The sequence below is a fragment of the Pipra filicauda genome, unplaced genomic scaffold (genome assembly GCF_003945595.2).
Source record: "Pipra filicauda isolate LSUMZ 115617 unplaced genomic scaffold, ASM394559v2 scaffold347_size1265977_pilon, whole genome shotgun sequence".
NCBI classification, from domain to species: Eukaryota; Metazoa; Chordata; class Aves; order Passeriformes; family Pipridae; genus Pipra; species Pipra filicauda.
Genome location: NW_024104473.1, coordinates 749043 through 763658, shown reverse-complemented (window position 1 = coordinate 763658; position 14616 = coordinate 749043). Strand labels below are relative to the sequence as shown.

General features: G+C 47.9%; 3 protein-coding genes across 3 annotated transcripts in view; 2 read left to right on the top strand and 1 right to left on the bottom strand.

Moving 5' to 3' along the window:
* Positions 1–14616, top strand: part of RUFY3 (RUN and FYVE domain containing 3) — an 81836-nt gene that overhangs the window by 35882 nt on the left and 31338 nt on the right. The window contains exons 5-7 of the mRNA XM_027741167.2: positions 9309–9500; positions 13392–13520; positions 14236–14371. The gene's annotated coding sequence lies outside the window, so the exon portion shown is untranslated. The remainder of the gene's footprint in view (positions 1–9308; positions 9501–13391; positions 13521–14235; positions 14372–14616) is intronic.
* Positions 2150–6509, bottom strand: JCHAIN (joining chain of multimeric IgA and IgM). The gene is made up of 4 exons (XM_027741186.2): positions 6354–6509; positions 4191–4326; positions 3337–3417; positions 2150–3138 (listed from the first exon to the last, which is right to left on the bottom strand). The coding sequence occupies exons 1-4, from the start codon at positions 6415–6417 to the stop codon at positions 2937–2939; spliced, it is 483 nt and encodes a 160-aa protein (XP_027596987.1). The 5' UTR covers positions 6418–6509; the 3' UTR covers positions 2150–2936.
* Positions 10323–12016, top strand: UTP3 (UTP3 small subunit processome component). The gene has a single exon (XM_027741175.2). The coding sequence runs from the start codon at positions 10379–10381 to the stop codon at positions 11951–11953; it is 1575 nt and encodes a 524-aa protein (XP_027596976.2). The 5' UTR covers positions 10323–10378; the 3' UTR covers positions 11954–12016.

The window sequence follows — 14616 nt, the reverse complement described above, 5'->3', positions numbered from 1 at the left end:
GCAATTTAACTTTCAGGTAACATCAGAAAAAAGAAGCCCATAAATTAAGCAACCCATTCTTATTACAAAACCCAAAAGTTATCTTACCACATCCTCACTGCTCCAACACAGAAGAAAGCAAGGCCTGGGTTTGAGCTTTTATACCCTGAGCCTGTTGCCCCCTGCACATTGATTGGTCTGATTTCTACCAGCTAATTAGGCCAAGAATATTTAAACTCAGGACAGATGGGCTTTACTACCTCTGTTTAATGGTGGTGGGGTGTGTGGATGTTCCTCAGGGAGGTTGCTTGCTCACTTTAAGGTAAGAAGTGTAAGTTTACCTCTTTATGTTGCTTTGTAAGCAAGATAGAAAGCATATTGTATCTTTGTGATGACTAGAGAGACTTAATTAATATCCTTAATGATGACGTTTGTGAAAAACATTTTTGGCTATGTTGTAGACTAAAAGGCTTCCTTTGTTTTTGTTGTGGTTGTTTGTATCATGGGCGGGTCTTGGCTCTGTTTTGCCTTTGCTGTAGTCAGCCCCCTTCTTTCTATTCAGACAAGAGCTGTAGAGTTTGAGTTTTCACAGTGTCTGGGAGGCTTTCCTTGAACTCATTTAGTATATTTTATTGCCAGCATTTCATTTAAATAGTGTCAATTCTTAGCCTTCTGTTACTATAGGGAGTTTGTCTTTCTGGACTTCATACTTCTAATTTTCTAATTAAGAAGAGGGTTAGTGCTCTTTTCCTTTAAAAAAACCCTGGGCACGTCTTTAAGTCCAACAGAAATACTTATTTCTGGATTGTGACTCATAAATTATTTACAGGCTTGAGGCACAGGAGTTGTGTGTTGTTGTTCATCAGAACAGGGAGATGTTACAGTAATGGCTTAAGAAATGCTCAGTCACTTGCAGGTCCTGTGGGAGAAGAACAGTCCCGGCTAGTGGTGCTGATGTCAGGAATCTGGGTGGCACTGGGGGATATTCAGCCTCAGCTTTGCTTGTTGTGGCCTTGCTCTGAAGGGAGGAACTTCTTGCAAGTCACTTTTTAATGGTCAAAACCACCATGTGCTGAGTAGTAACCAATCCAATGTCTAATTCTACCTAACCTAAAAATATGTTTCAAGTTTTGTTTCAATAAGTTTTGCAGTGAAGGTGCATGTTGCAGTTCAGTTTTAGAGTAAAAAATTTGCTTATATTTATTACTACACTTGAAGTAAATTCCAGAGGGCAAAGGTTAAGTTCCTGCGGGGGATGAAATGCAGCCTCGTGGTGACCTGCTAACTTGTAACATCACAGTACTCTGAGACTGGGGAACACCAGGATTCTGTAGGTGAAAATGTCTTTGAGGCAAGTTTTGGTGAGCTTAGTACCTATCCACTGCGATGGGTACAGCTGTGTCAGTGCCTGACAGGAGGCTCTTTGCCTCCCCTGATATTTGGCTTTTCTTAACTGGTTTACTTGAGGGGAAAAATCATGTTTTGCAAATGTTCATTTTCTATGAGTGATGTAACCTCAGAATAATTTGTCTCTGTCCTTTTTACCCCTTTTCTCTTTAAAACTTGGCCCCCAGAAAATTGTCTTTTCTTGAGGACAGACACCTTATATATGAATGACTGTTTCCTAACTTGCTTGTCTTAAAGGCACTTTTCCAGGGGTGAGGAAAATATATGATCTGTGGGTTGCAATTTCAACAGTAATTTTAAGTGCTGTTTGGATTTTGAGACTCTGATCCTGCCCTGACTCACAGGGCCTTGAAGCAGCTCGGTGATGCAGATAATGATAAACCAGTTCAGCCCCAATCTGTCAGGGTTTCTGCAAGTGCATGGAAATATTTCTATTCTGAGATTTTGGGATACTTTGCCTGTAAGTATAAGCAGTTATTTAGGGAGAGTTTAATTCCTTGTGAAGGAGAAAAGAATATGATTATTGGCTTGGCTGTGTCTCATGTCTTCTTATTCTATTGAAATAGAACACACAGACTGATGCAGACAAAATTTTATTGAATATTTCACTAACAAAGCTACAACTACAGGAATAAGGTTTTTGCTATTTTGTTAGTTCAATTCTGAATCCCAAACCAGGGTTCTGCTCTTGCACTTCATGTCCTCCTTCACAGATTTTTTTTTTTTAAGCTTTAAATGCAAAGCGAGGAAGAAAAGCAACTTGAGCCAGGTTGAATTTTTTTTTCAGTAATTCCAGTGGGAGCAGGGGTGGAAGAAGGCAGCAGCAGCAGTGAAGCAGCATGGGAAGTGAACTGCCCAACAGCTCCCGGAAGAGTTGGCTTTTCCTGGCACAGCTGAGGTCTTGGCAACTTTGCAAAACACTTCAGGGTAGTGGCATCTTTTGATCTTCTCTGAATCTGTGAGAACTAAAAGCTTGCAGATGTCCAAGTGCTGGAAGGGTCTAGGATCATCAATTTTAAAGTAACTTTGAAATGTGAACTCCCGTCCCTAAAATACGGTTGTACAACAGCCTTCTAAGGGTGGCACAAATCCTGCTAACATGATCAAAGGTCTTGCATGAAGAGACTGCAGAGGTTTGCTTTAGATGGCTCGGGAAGGGCACAGACATTCCTGCTGATGTCTGTGGCAGCTTTGCTCAGGTGGAGACACACAGGAGACTGTCAAGGACAGGTTCCCCAGAGCTGTTAATCAGTGTGGTTCCCTTGGCTTCAAGGGGATCACTGATTTATATCTGGTCTATATGGTGATCATGTCTGAGACATGTACTGGAATTGCAGGTATGTGCCAGGGATATGAGAACAGAGTTGATGACAACCAGGAGCTGTTCTTGGAAGATAGCACTAGGCTGATGCTGAAAATAAGGAGAGGCAAGCTGGCATTGCTGTAGGGACTGGTATTTGGGACTCTGTCACCCGGGTACTATGGTGCTACACCTGTATCTGGGATGGGAACAGGGAGTGCAGCCAGGCTTCAGCACAGCAGGGGTTCACCTAATCAGCATAGCAGGATGTCGGTGTCAGAGCTGCTGGGACACGTTTCACCTCCCCTTGGTACAGGAAGGGCACAGGGGAGCTGTAGCACTGCTCTCTGTCGTAGGTGTAGCAGGTCTGGGGTTCATCACAGAAGTTGCCCTGCTGGGCCTGGACGATCCTCCCACCCAGATCAACCTCTACAGGACTGCAGTTTCTGCAGCTGCAAGAGATGGAGAACAGAACAAGTGTGAAGAGTTGTGATGACATGCCCTTGGTGAAAACCAAATCTTTCCTGTCGATCTGCAGATGGAGCCAGTGAGTCCTAGGTGTTATATGGCAACTCCCAGCCTTCAAGCACCTTTTTGAGCTGCTGTGGGTTAAGTCTTGGGAAATTAAGTTAGTAAATAAAACTACTTACAGTTCAGAGATTCGGTAGACAAACTTGGTTCTCAGCGGGGACAAGGGGTCAGAGATGTTCTCTCGAGCCTTCAGGGGGACTCTGCAAAGGAGGGAGGAGAATCACTCCTGGAAATTGCTTATTAAACAGGGTCTTCTCTGCTGTGAGCAATTCTAAACTCCCATCTCATTCCTTGGGTTATTTCCATTCTGACCCTCCCCAAGAGGACTGCAGCAACTCCTGTGAGGGCCACTTTCAAGGTGACAGTTGGCTTCTGTTAAACTCTGAGCTGGCAGATGCCTGGGAGACTTGCAGGACATGGACTGGAATGTTTCACTAGTAGCTCTCCTGTTGTGAGCTCTACCAGAGGTCCTGCAGTTCTGAGCCTGAACTTGGTCCTTGTTTCCCAGACACACACACTCTTCAGTTAGGTTTGTGGGAGTGGACAGGACCAAGTCCTACTCTTGAACTGAGATCTATCTCATAGCATTAAGCTTTTCTGATAGTTTAGGCCTTAACTATTTTCCCAGACTTGCAATCAGATAGGGAAGTATCCAGTGGCATGGGCCCCATCTGGTTTCAGATTAGATCAGCTGTTGGCATGTTACACTCTACTTCCCCAGCCCATTTTGTGAAGTTACTACTGGACTACTTAAAACATGGGGATGCTTTTTGTATCTGAAGGGACAAACACCAGAGAGGTTCATGTGAGGTAAAAAAACACTAAACAAAGGGAAGTATTTAGGATTCCACAGAAAGCAGACCATGGGACAAGTTGTTCCCTTCATCAGTGCCAGGACATGGGAAAGTGCACAGAAAAGGGAACACTTGATCACTTGCTCACCACCTCCATGAAGTATTTGTCTGCCACTTACAGGATACGTATGTGTCTCTCCAGGACTTCTTGATCAGGGTCTTCTTTGGAGGGGACGATCTTGGAGGTCATTGTCACACACTGACACTTGTTATTGACCAGCACATACTCCTCATCCTCGGGCTCCAGGGGGTACCCTGCAAGCACAGCACATGCAACCCTGGAGTCAAGGAAAAAAGCCGTGAAAGCTGTTCTAGCAGAAAACCAAGGGATTAGAATGCCAGGAGGGCACCAATACAGCACCTGGATTGATTCCAGGGAAGGGCAGGTGGCCCTGATGATGCTTGTGCTTTGCAGGGAAAACTCTGGTCCTGATTTTCTTACCCAAGCTGTTTCTTCTCTCTTTGAGTATGTCTCCCACACTGTCAGCATGCTACATAATATGAAACTCGGTCAAAACAGGCTAAAACATCCCATGTGTCACCCAGAAGCTTTTGGAATGTTACTGGTGTTGTACAATGCTGCCTTACTGGGCAAGTAGATGGACTTGCCTGCTCTGCTTGCCCCTTGGTTTAATCATGGAGAGAAAGAAGAACTAGGCTGAAAACATCTGTGTTAATCATGTCTATAAAGGACTTTGGAGTCACTTGGACTTAAAAGCTTTGGTCCTTCTGGCCCCCATAATACACTGGTCTCATCAGCTCCCATTCCAGGTTTTCTGAGATTGTTACAGGCACTGTATCTGGGACAATGGCACCAAAACTGTGTGAAATGATGTCTCAGAGTGACCCTAGAGTTCACCTGCTGGTTTCAAGTGCTGTTTCTGTGGCCTTGGCTGCCTTTGGCAGCAGAACACCTGCTGAAGAAGATCCTCTGTGGAGTTTCTAGCTTGGGAAAAAAATCACTTGGCTTCTTTGCTCTGCAAGCTTCTTCTCTGCCAACTCATCACTCCACGTGAGCGCTTCTCTCTGAAGCAGAAGCTTCCCAGAAAAGCCTCTCTAGTCCCTGGCTCCTTGTCCTGGTCTTTCTTTTGGCTCATGGAAGGTCTCTGGCTTGTCCTTCACACAGCCCTTGCTCTGCTGTCTGTGCTGTATTCCACATAAGGTTGTGTGCAGTTTTTTCCAAGCCCTTAATCCAAAGCCAATATTCAAGTCAGATCCTATTGGCTTTGGGGTTGTCCCAAAGCCTTTGGGAGCAGGTTTTAATTCTAAAATTAGTTTAACACGCTATTTTATGCATATGCAGGGTTTTTTGAATGCGCTCTAAAAATGCTGTCCTGATTTAATTCTTTGTGTAATGCTCTTGGCTTCACTGTAAAAAGTTACTGCAACTCCATTTATTTTTCAAGTAAAATTACAGTGCTCAAAAAATATAATTTTGTCAGCAATATCTCCATATGCCACCCAGTGAAGTCTCTCTGGGGAGAAGGTATTTAAGTACAAAATTTCTTAATGCTGTTTTAAGTGTCTGCAGTTTGGATTTCCTGTGCTAAGGTGTTCCCTTCCTCCTCAATACTTACGTAGCTGTTTTTTGGACAAAATTTCTCATTTTCCAATATTGGATCATCCCGTGATACACTGTGAAGCCCAAGAGAATTGCCTGGGTGGGCAATAAGATGCCCTTTCCCAAAAGCTGGAGAAAAAGCACGGATGCAGCTGTCCATGCTGTTGGGATGGTTATCCTTGAGCACTGAGGTAATCCTGCAAACCAGATGCACCACGTGCATGACAATGGCTTCAGACTGTCAAACAGAGACCTGAGACCCAAACTGAGGAGTGTGCTGGGAGCACGCTCTGATCTCAGTGCAAATCAAGATTTCTCAAGAAATTCAGTCGAGTTACGTGACAAACTACTGTTTTATCAAAAATAACTTGGCTGCAGCCATAGGACAGGATTACCAGGAAGGTTTTGGAAGCCTTTAAATCTAGCACGTAAGTCTTGCAAGGTCCCTAGCACTGCAGAAGAGCAAGCAAGCACGTTGGCTGTTTGTTGCTTCAGCAACCTGATAAGAAATGGCTAATCATCAAGGTTTAAATTTGCAGCTAGACATCACTTTGTCCTCAAGGCAGCAACCAAACGCACACAGCTCTGGTGCAGAAACACCCAGAGGCGTCCAAGCACCACTGAACCATGATTGCTTGAGCAGGCTTAGAGTTTGGACCTTTGACTGTTGTAGATTACAGAAAACCTGCCACTGATATTTTAATCCCAGTTTTCCACCTACCTGCCACAAGGATGATCCCCAAGGAGACGGCCAAGGCCACGCAGAGCAACCAAGAGTTCTTCATCCTGCCTCCCCTTCTTTTGAAGAATGTGGGTGCGGAGCCTGTCTCTGCCTATAAGGGTGTGTGCAAATGGGTTTCCTAAAATAAACAGCCCGGCTGGCTGCACTGACACGGGAAATGTGGCTTTGGGGACTGAAACCAGGTGTGTGAGTGCACCAAGACCTCTGGCTTTCAGAGGGGAAGGGGGCAGGGGGTTGTGCTTTTATTGAGGTGTTTTTTCCTGTTCATCTCTAACAGGCAATGAAGCTGCTTGAGTGCAAGGAGGTGCAAAACCACCCTGGTCCTTAGGGGACATCTTGCCATCAGGGCCAGTCTAAAGTAAGAAAGTCCAAGGACCACAGCTCTGGCTCCTAACTGTGAGAAACCAGACTTAAAAGATCACTTAAGTCATACTAAAAAACCACTTCAGGCTTCCAAGTGAGTCCTGTTTGGATCAGCTGTGTGCCAACCTGTATTAAGGGCCTGAGCCGCCCCCAGAGAGCCTGCAGTCAAAGCAGGCAAGATGAGAGGGGAGGGGTGAGAGAGGTAAAGCCAACAGCAGCTCTGGGGCCAAGCTGAGCTCTTCCAGCAGCTCTGCCCACTGCATCCAGGAGTGTATTTCCTTGAGAATGGAAAAGGGACTCCATGGGATTTGTGGTGAGAGGTCCTGAGTCAGGTCCCAACCAAACCCTGAGGTACTGGGCGTGCAGGCTTTTCCTGAAGATACTGGAGAGGACCTGGATTTCTTTTGTCCCAGATTTAGTATCACTTATGGAACTCTGACACACAAATGTTGCAATGTAACCTGCAATGGTGAGAGCTGTCCCTGTAGCATTTGCATGTGTCTAGTGCAGAAAAGGCCACTTTTTAAGGAAAGCCCAGTCTTAGCAAGGGCCTGATTGCTCTTGCCAGGCTTCTCTGAGAGGCTGAAGTCATTAGGCAATGCTACCAGGCATCCCAGTTCCCTTTTCAGAGGCTGGGTCCCCAACCCCGGGGTTCTTCCAAGCCCCCTGATTCTGTGCCCTGAGCTTTTCCAAGCACAAACATCTCACCCTGCAGCTGCCTGATGCAATGAGCTTTCAGGTTACATCAGCAGTGCCCATGTGCAAGGTGAGTGTGGGAGTTGGGGGGGCAATGATGGGTGATGGCCCAGCTCCTTGCAGGGCATTGGGTTCTGCCATAGGTCTTTACAAAGCCTGTTTTCTCATCATGGATACATCTACAGGAGGGCAGGATTCGAGTTTGCTTCCTCTCCTCCTCCCAGAAGGTATTGCCAACAGTTGTGTGCAGTGCTCTCTGAGGCAGTGGCAAGATGTTCCCTGTGCCCCACTTTTGCAGAAGGTAAATAAACCTGGCTCACCTGGGCTGCTGGGGGTGTCTGTTTAATGCACTATTTGCTTCAGTCACCCTTTTCTGTAACAAAGCATTTTCTTAGAATTATTCAAGAAGGGGGGAAAGCAGGCACCAGGATAAAGCACATGCAAAGGAGGCTGGGTCTGGTCTGCTTTGCCAAAATACACTAATAAAAATATGTCACTGGGAAAATCCAAGGGAAAACCCCACCTGAGTATTTTCTAACCCCAAGGCAGAGACTGAGCAGAACTATGTTCTGTGTTTCTGTGGTTTCCAGTGGTTTTCCCTGGCTGCTGGTGTTCAGCATATCTGGATTTCGGTTGCTAAATCTACACGTGTGCGTACAGTCCCTTCGGTCTGGATATGGCGACATGAGGGCTATTTTTAGTCCCCTTCAGCCACCTGCATGTCTCTGGGGTTTCTAGCAAGACTGCAAGCTCTTGAGAGGAAGGTCTGTTTTATGGACTGTTACTTCTATGGACTATCTCCTTTTTAGTGGGTAACACTTTGAATTACCAAAAAATTTATCTGGGCGAGCAGGTGTTTTGGCAAGGGACTGGCAGTCCATCAGTCCAGGCTCCATTTCTGGCTGAGTGAGGAGCTGGACTCCCAACCTCCCTGTGAGGCAGAGGCCAGCGGAGGAATAACTGAGCACTGGAAAAGAAATGGGAGCCAGCCTTGCAGTCTCAGTCTCCTTTCACTTGTCCTGTGCCTCCAGCTGGGTCTTGACAGGCTGAACTAGGATTTTCCAGGTAAGAAGCTGGGCAGGTACCTGGATGAAGTCAGGCAGAACAGTTGTCTGTGTGTGTCCTTGCTGTGACGGGTGACGAGGATGACACCAGGGCACGGGGTCTCTCCAGGTAACTCGCCATCCACAGTCTGTCCTATGCTTCCCTTCGCTCCTCCTTTCTCACTGGGGTGCCAAGAAAATGGTGGATTAAAACAGACCCCGTAGCATTCCCTGATAATTGTGTTGATAGCAATGATTCCATTGATGCTCACAGCAGACTGCTTTGGCTTGAGCAGCTGCTGGTAACTGCCTGAACTAACTCATGCTGGAGGACATATCCAGCTTCTCCAGAAGTGGATGGTGTTTTCAGCAAGTCTTGGACAGAGTTCAAATATCTGTACACTGTTTTCCGCTCTTGGAAATAAACTTTGGGTTGAGAGACAATGTGTCAATGCCATTAAAATCCATGAGAGTCCAAGTGCAAGTTAGTCTTTTGTTAAGGCTCTGAATTTTGAAAGGCCAGATTTGAAACAAAATAAGGTCAGTTAGATGGTAATATCAGGGTCAGGGAAATGAGGGAGTCCTGGATTTTGCTAAGTCACACCTGCAAAAGTTATCTGGAATTTTAACCTTGCAGGAATTGGCTGCAGCTGTCTCTGGTTGGATTCACACAAAAACCCAGCAGGATTGAGCAGCCAGATGACAAAGCCTGATCACCAGGGACAGCTGCATTTAGTGGCCAACCAGTATAAGTGAGAACTTTCCCTGAGGAGTGGCTAACAAATTAAATGATACCAAACCCAACTTAAACTTGTTGCTCTTTCTTCTACAGGTCTGCATTCAGGGAGGTGATGGCTGAAAACCAGCAGGGACAGGTTTGTAAAAGGCAGCTGAGGGAAAACCTGCCTTTGTGCAAGAAGGTGTTGACCCAGAGGTAACTGTGTGGAGAGGAGGAGCATATCAAAGTTACAAATGAGACCTGTCTGCCATCAGATCGACCAGAATCCAAATGAATCACCTAAAAGTGAGTCAAGTTTTGCACACCACTGTTAATTTGAACCTTTGCTTGACATATTTTTTTTTTCCATGGAGAGGTGGACAGGAGCATTTATAAATATAACTGCACCTGTTCTGTGGTGAGAAAAAAAGCACCTGCACTTCCTGAACACAGAACTGCTATTGCTGGGACGTGGGGGGTGCTTAATTTATCAGGTTCTGGGTTTCTGAGCTCGGAATACACTAATGTGATTCCAGCTGCTCTTCTGGAAGGGCTGCCTGTAGTTTTTCAAAGCAGACTGTTTCCAAGTGGCTGAGTAATAACATGATTTTTCCCTTGGGAAAGCTGGGAGGCTGGGCTGGGTGCTCTGAGAGGGATGACAGGTACACAAACACAGGATGAGAATTCAAAGGTGGATAAGTAGAGACTGCCTTAAAAACCCTCCCGATGTGGGGTCCTCGGGTGTTGAAAAATCAGAATCGCTCCTTGTCTGGGACGCATGGATCTATTTGCATACAAGGATGGGTCCAAGGAGTGCGGAGGTGGATTCAGGTGTCAGGTGTATTTTCCATGTGTTTTTTTCCCCCTCGTGCAAGATGACCACACAGACAGCAACGGTACGGGGCTGTGCTTTTAGGGGAAGAAAAAAGCCCGAGGAGGGAAAAAAAGGCTATTTTCCCCCCTCTTTTTCCACGTGGCATCACTGATTGCGGAGAGCTGCCACGGCCGGAACCCCCTCCCCGGGGGCTGCGGGCGTTATCACCATCTCAGGGTGGGCGTGGGGCCGATCCCGCTCGGGACCGGGAACGGGAAGGGGCCGGGCTGAGCTGCCGGGCGGAGCAGCGGAAGGAGAGCGGTGGAAGCGGAAGGGGCGGTGTGGAGGAGCCGGAGGAGCCGCGGGAGCCATGCGGACCCGGCGCGGCACCGTCCTGCGGCCGCCGGCACAGTCCCCCGAGCACGACCATGGGCTGGACGAGGCGCCCGGCGGCAGCGCCGGCCCCGAGGAGCTGGCGGACGACGTGGAGCAGTTCCACGAGGCGCGGTTCCGAGCCGTGATGGCAGCCCTGGACAGCGGCGAGGAGGCCGGGGACAGCGGCGACGACGAGGAGGAGGAGGAGGAGGTGCTGGGGCTGCAGCTGCCCGAGGAGGACAGCGAGGAGGAAGAAGAGGAGGAGGAGGAGGAGGAGAAGCAGGGGCTGGATCTCTTCGTGGACCACAGCGCAGAGGAGGATGAGGATGGAGACGCGGAGGAAGATGAGGATGGGAAAGGTGAGGAGGAGGAAAATGAGGTTGAGGATGAAGATGGGGACCTGTCCATGGAAAGCGACTTGGAGGAGAAGAGACCGGACACGAAGCTCCCCCACGAGCTCTCCTGGGGCCAGCGGAAGCAGCTTTACTATGACACGGACTACGGGAGTGATGCCCAGGCCAAGGGCAAGCGGAGCCAGCAGGAGATCGATGCTGAGGAGGAGGAAGAGGAGCAGGAGGCTCAGGTGATCCAGAGGCGGTTAGTGCAGGACTTGGGGGAGGATGACTACGGGCTGGATATGATTCAGGGCTACCTGGCTGAGCAGCGCAAAACCCACGATAGCACGGGGCAGAAGATTGACAAGAATCTGCAGGCCCTTTCCAAGAAGGAGCAACTGAAGCTGCTGAAGCAGGAGTCCCCTGAGCTCCTGCAGCTGATGGAGGACTTGGAAGTGAAGCTGATGGAAATCAAGGATGAGCTGCACCCACTGCTGCAGATGGTCAAAGACGGCACCATCCCCCAAGGGAAGGGCAGTCGCTATTTGCAGACCAAGTATCATCTGTACCTGAACTACTGTGCTAATATCAGCTTCTATCTGGTTTTGAAGTCCAAGAGGGTGCCGGTTCATAGTCACCCCATCATCGAACGGCTGGTGGCTTACAGAAATATCATCAATGACCTTGCTGTCATAGACCAGAAGTTATCCCCGCAGGTCCGTGTGCTTCTGAGGAGCTACTATGACAAGAAGGAAGAGAGGTTACGGAAGGAAAACAAGTTTGCAGTGTTTGTCACCATGGATGGCAAGAAAAACAAATCAAAACAGGCCTCTGCACTTGCTAATGGCCAGGCTGCTGCTGCTTCTGAGTCATCAAGTGAGTCGGAGCTGGATGAGGAGGCTGCCCTAAAATACTACAAGATGATGGAGGAGAAGCTGGCACTCAAGAGGAAGAGACCTGGAGATGAAGACGTGCTTGGAGAAGAAGCGGTGTCGGAAGCAGAGGATCCCAGTAAAAAGAGGGGGGTGACCTACCAGATGATCAAGAACAAAGGCCTCACGCCCAAAAGGAGGAAGATTGATCGCAACCCCAGGGTGAAGCATCGGGAGAAGTTCCGTCGTGCCAAGATCCGCCGCAAGGGGCAGGTGCGGGAGGTGCGCAGGGAGCTGCACAGATACGCCGGGGAGCTGTCCGGCATCCGCGCCGGCGTCAAGAAGAGCAGGAAGCTCAAGTGACACTCACTTTTCTATAAGAGCTGCCAGTAGCAGTCCTGAATCCAATAAAAGTTTTGTAAAGGATGTTGTGAATTTTATTCTTAAGGAAGTTGGGGGTGGGGTGGTACTTGGGTTTTTTTTTTTTCAGAAGGTGCCATCTCCAAGTGGCACAGGGCACTTTGCACACTTGCCCATGTGTTAAGGTATTTTCCTCTGTTGTGGTGCTGTCCATGTTTCCATAAACAGGGAACTTTGAGAGGTTGCAAGCGATGTGTCAAGCAAAGGGAGTGAAATGGGCCATGTGAGATTGGTGGGGAGATGGGATGGGATAGATGGATCTCCTGAGGGTGGCTTGAGAAGGGGGCTCAGCAGCTCTCACTGTCTTCTCCTTTTTGCTGTTGTGTTCTGGTCCATCCTGTTCCTATGTTGAGCTGCAGAAGGAGAGATGTGGTTATGGTATTTAATTATTTTAATTAACTCCTTTGTTAGTTCTTAAATGTACAAGCACTACTTTTAGGTTGTCTTTAATTAATCCCATGTGGTTTAAAATAGTGTGTCCCCTCCTGAGTGCAGTGAGAAGCCAAGCAAGGACTTATCTGTATCTCCTACCTATCTGTCTGTGATAACACATTAAGTTCACCTATGATAAATGCTAACTTTTGTCTGCTGCTACAGGACTGAGTAGCATTGCTGCAGGACAAGTGGGTAAGGTGTGATGTCTTCAGCTGCCAAGTAAACTTCCAGGATGTTTGGAATAATTCCATGCCTTCTAGTGGGTAAATGCATTTTAACCCCACGTCAGGTTCTTGCCAGGAGCTGACTGTGAGTGGCCATTTCCAGCCCAGGCTGTAAAGGAGGAAAAAGTGATTAATTTTCCTAAAGTTTAACAAAAATTGTCTCAGGCAACACCTGTACTGAGTCTGGAACAGGTCTGGGGAGCCCATGCCTTGATTTGTTTGCCAGTACCATCTGAAAGGTGTTAGTTTCCCATAGGCAATTAAGGAGAGTAATTGCAAAGAAATGTCAGTGCATATCATGGGTTTTTTTTCTGTGTGTGTGATATTCTTGGGGGAAGCCAAGATGTGAGTGTGTGTACCTGACCCTGTGCCAGGCCAGGTGCTGTAATTCAAACATGCAGGTGCTCTGCTCATCCTCTGTGAGTGAAATGTGCTTCTGTAGGGTTGTGATATAAAGCTTTATAGCCCAGGCCTGTTCCTGGCAGGAATATTTTGGTAATTTTCAAGGCTGGTGGTTAGTAAGCTTAAGCTGGACAGATGGGATCAGTCCTATGTCCAGATGGACTGAACAAATCTTCTGGTTAGAGCAGTGCTCTCTGTACCCTGATGGCCAGAGGTGAGATATGTAACCTTTGAGCTGTGGGGATAAATGTTGTTCACCTGTGCTCACTCATCTGCCCTGATTCTGGCAGCAATAAACAGTGTTGGCTGCTCTTTCCAAGGGAGAAGGGTCCCAGCCCTGCTGAGGAGGGAACTAGAGCTTTTCCCACTGGGAACTGGGACTGTGATGGAGGCTGCCACTGATAACACCGAGCTAGGCTCTGGAGGCTTGGCCAGGAGGTCAGTAAGAGGTAAGGTGCTGGAAAAAAAAAGCAGCTTAGGTGCTTTTTCGGGTGAGGAATGGTGTTGTGTAACAGGCATCACATGGGATGTGGAAAATATCCAGCAGAGGTGCTCCCTGATCTCATTACTACAGCACCTGCTCGTGCATGTTTCACACTTGGTACAAAAATGAAGGGCTCACTCGGGGTCTTGGATGGATCTGGCTCTCTGCTTCCTTGGAAAGCTCCAGGCAGCTGGCAAGCAAAATTCTGGCAACTCCATGTGAGCAGTAAATGAGGGAAATAACCAATTAGCGTGCCATTACGGACACGCTCCCCAGAAATACTGGGATTAAGGCTGGAGGCCGGAGGGAACGCGGCGTGTCAGCTGCCCGGTGCTGGCTGCCGGCAGATGGCACAGCATGGCTCCCACTTTAATGAAGATTAACTGGGCATTATGTCCACTTGGTTAGTTCAGAGATTGGACAAAGCCATCTATATCGTTCCTGTATGGTTTTATGTATCAGTGATCATGAGAAGGCCAGGATTATTAACCCCATGGGAGGGGGGATGCTACTGCTGTTTTAAGAAATACTTGTGCCAAAGGGAAATCCCTGGTGGCGAACAGGTTTGAAAATCCCAATGAGAATGCACACATGTAAAATCAGGGAAGGATCATAGATAACGATCAGGAAAAGAAGCAAGAAGTGGAGCCAAGTTAATGCTGCTTTTTTTCCTTTTCCAGCGCAGTTTCTGGAGAAGGTGCTGACACTGCCAAGGACAAGCTTCAGCTGTGGGATGGCACTTGTCCTGGCCAGGGTGCTGCTTGGAGAGAACTGTTGGCCTTAGCAGCCCCTAATGCTGGTTGGGACTCACCTCAGGTAACTGCTCTGCCTCACCTCAATCGCCCCCACAGCCACGGAGGTACCTGCCCCAGGTCCTCTGCACCTGCTCATCTGGAGCAGGGTGATCCAAGGGATAGTCAGTCCTGCCTGCACTTGCATGGAAGTGATTCCTATTTAAAGTGACATAGGCAGAGTGTAGGAAGCTCTAGGGTATGAGCTGCTCTTTTGTCTTTGTACAGAGCACAATGGCAGAGGGGGGACAATGCTTTCTGTATCACAGA

Coding starts and splice junctions, on each gene's coding strand:
- UTP3 (XM_027741175.2), top strand. CDS start 10,379: ATGCGGACCCGGCGCGGCACCGTCCTGCGGCCGCCGGCACAGTCCCCC.
- JCHAIN (XM_027741186.2), bottom strand. CDS start 6,417: ATGAAGAACTCTTGGTTGCTCTGCGTGGCCTTGGCCGTCTCCTTGGGG. Junction 4,327..6,353: donor GGGGATCATCCTTGTGGCAG/GTAGGTGGAAAA, acceptor CTGTGCTTGCAG/GGTACCCCCTGGAGCCCGAG. Junction 3,139..3,336: donor GTCTACCGAATCTCTGAACT/GTAAGTAGTTTT, acceptor CATCTCTTGCAG/CTGCAGAAACTGCAGTCCTG.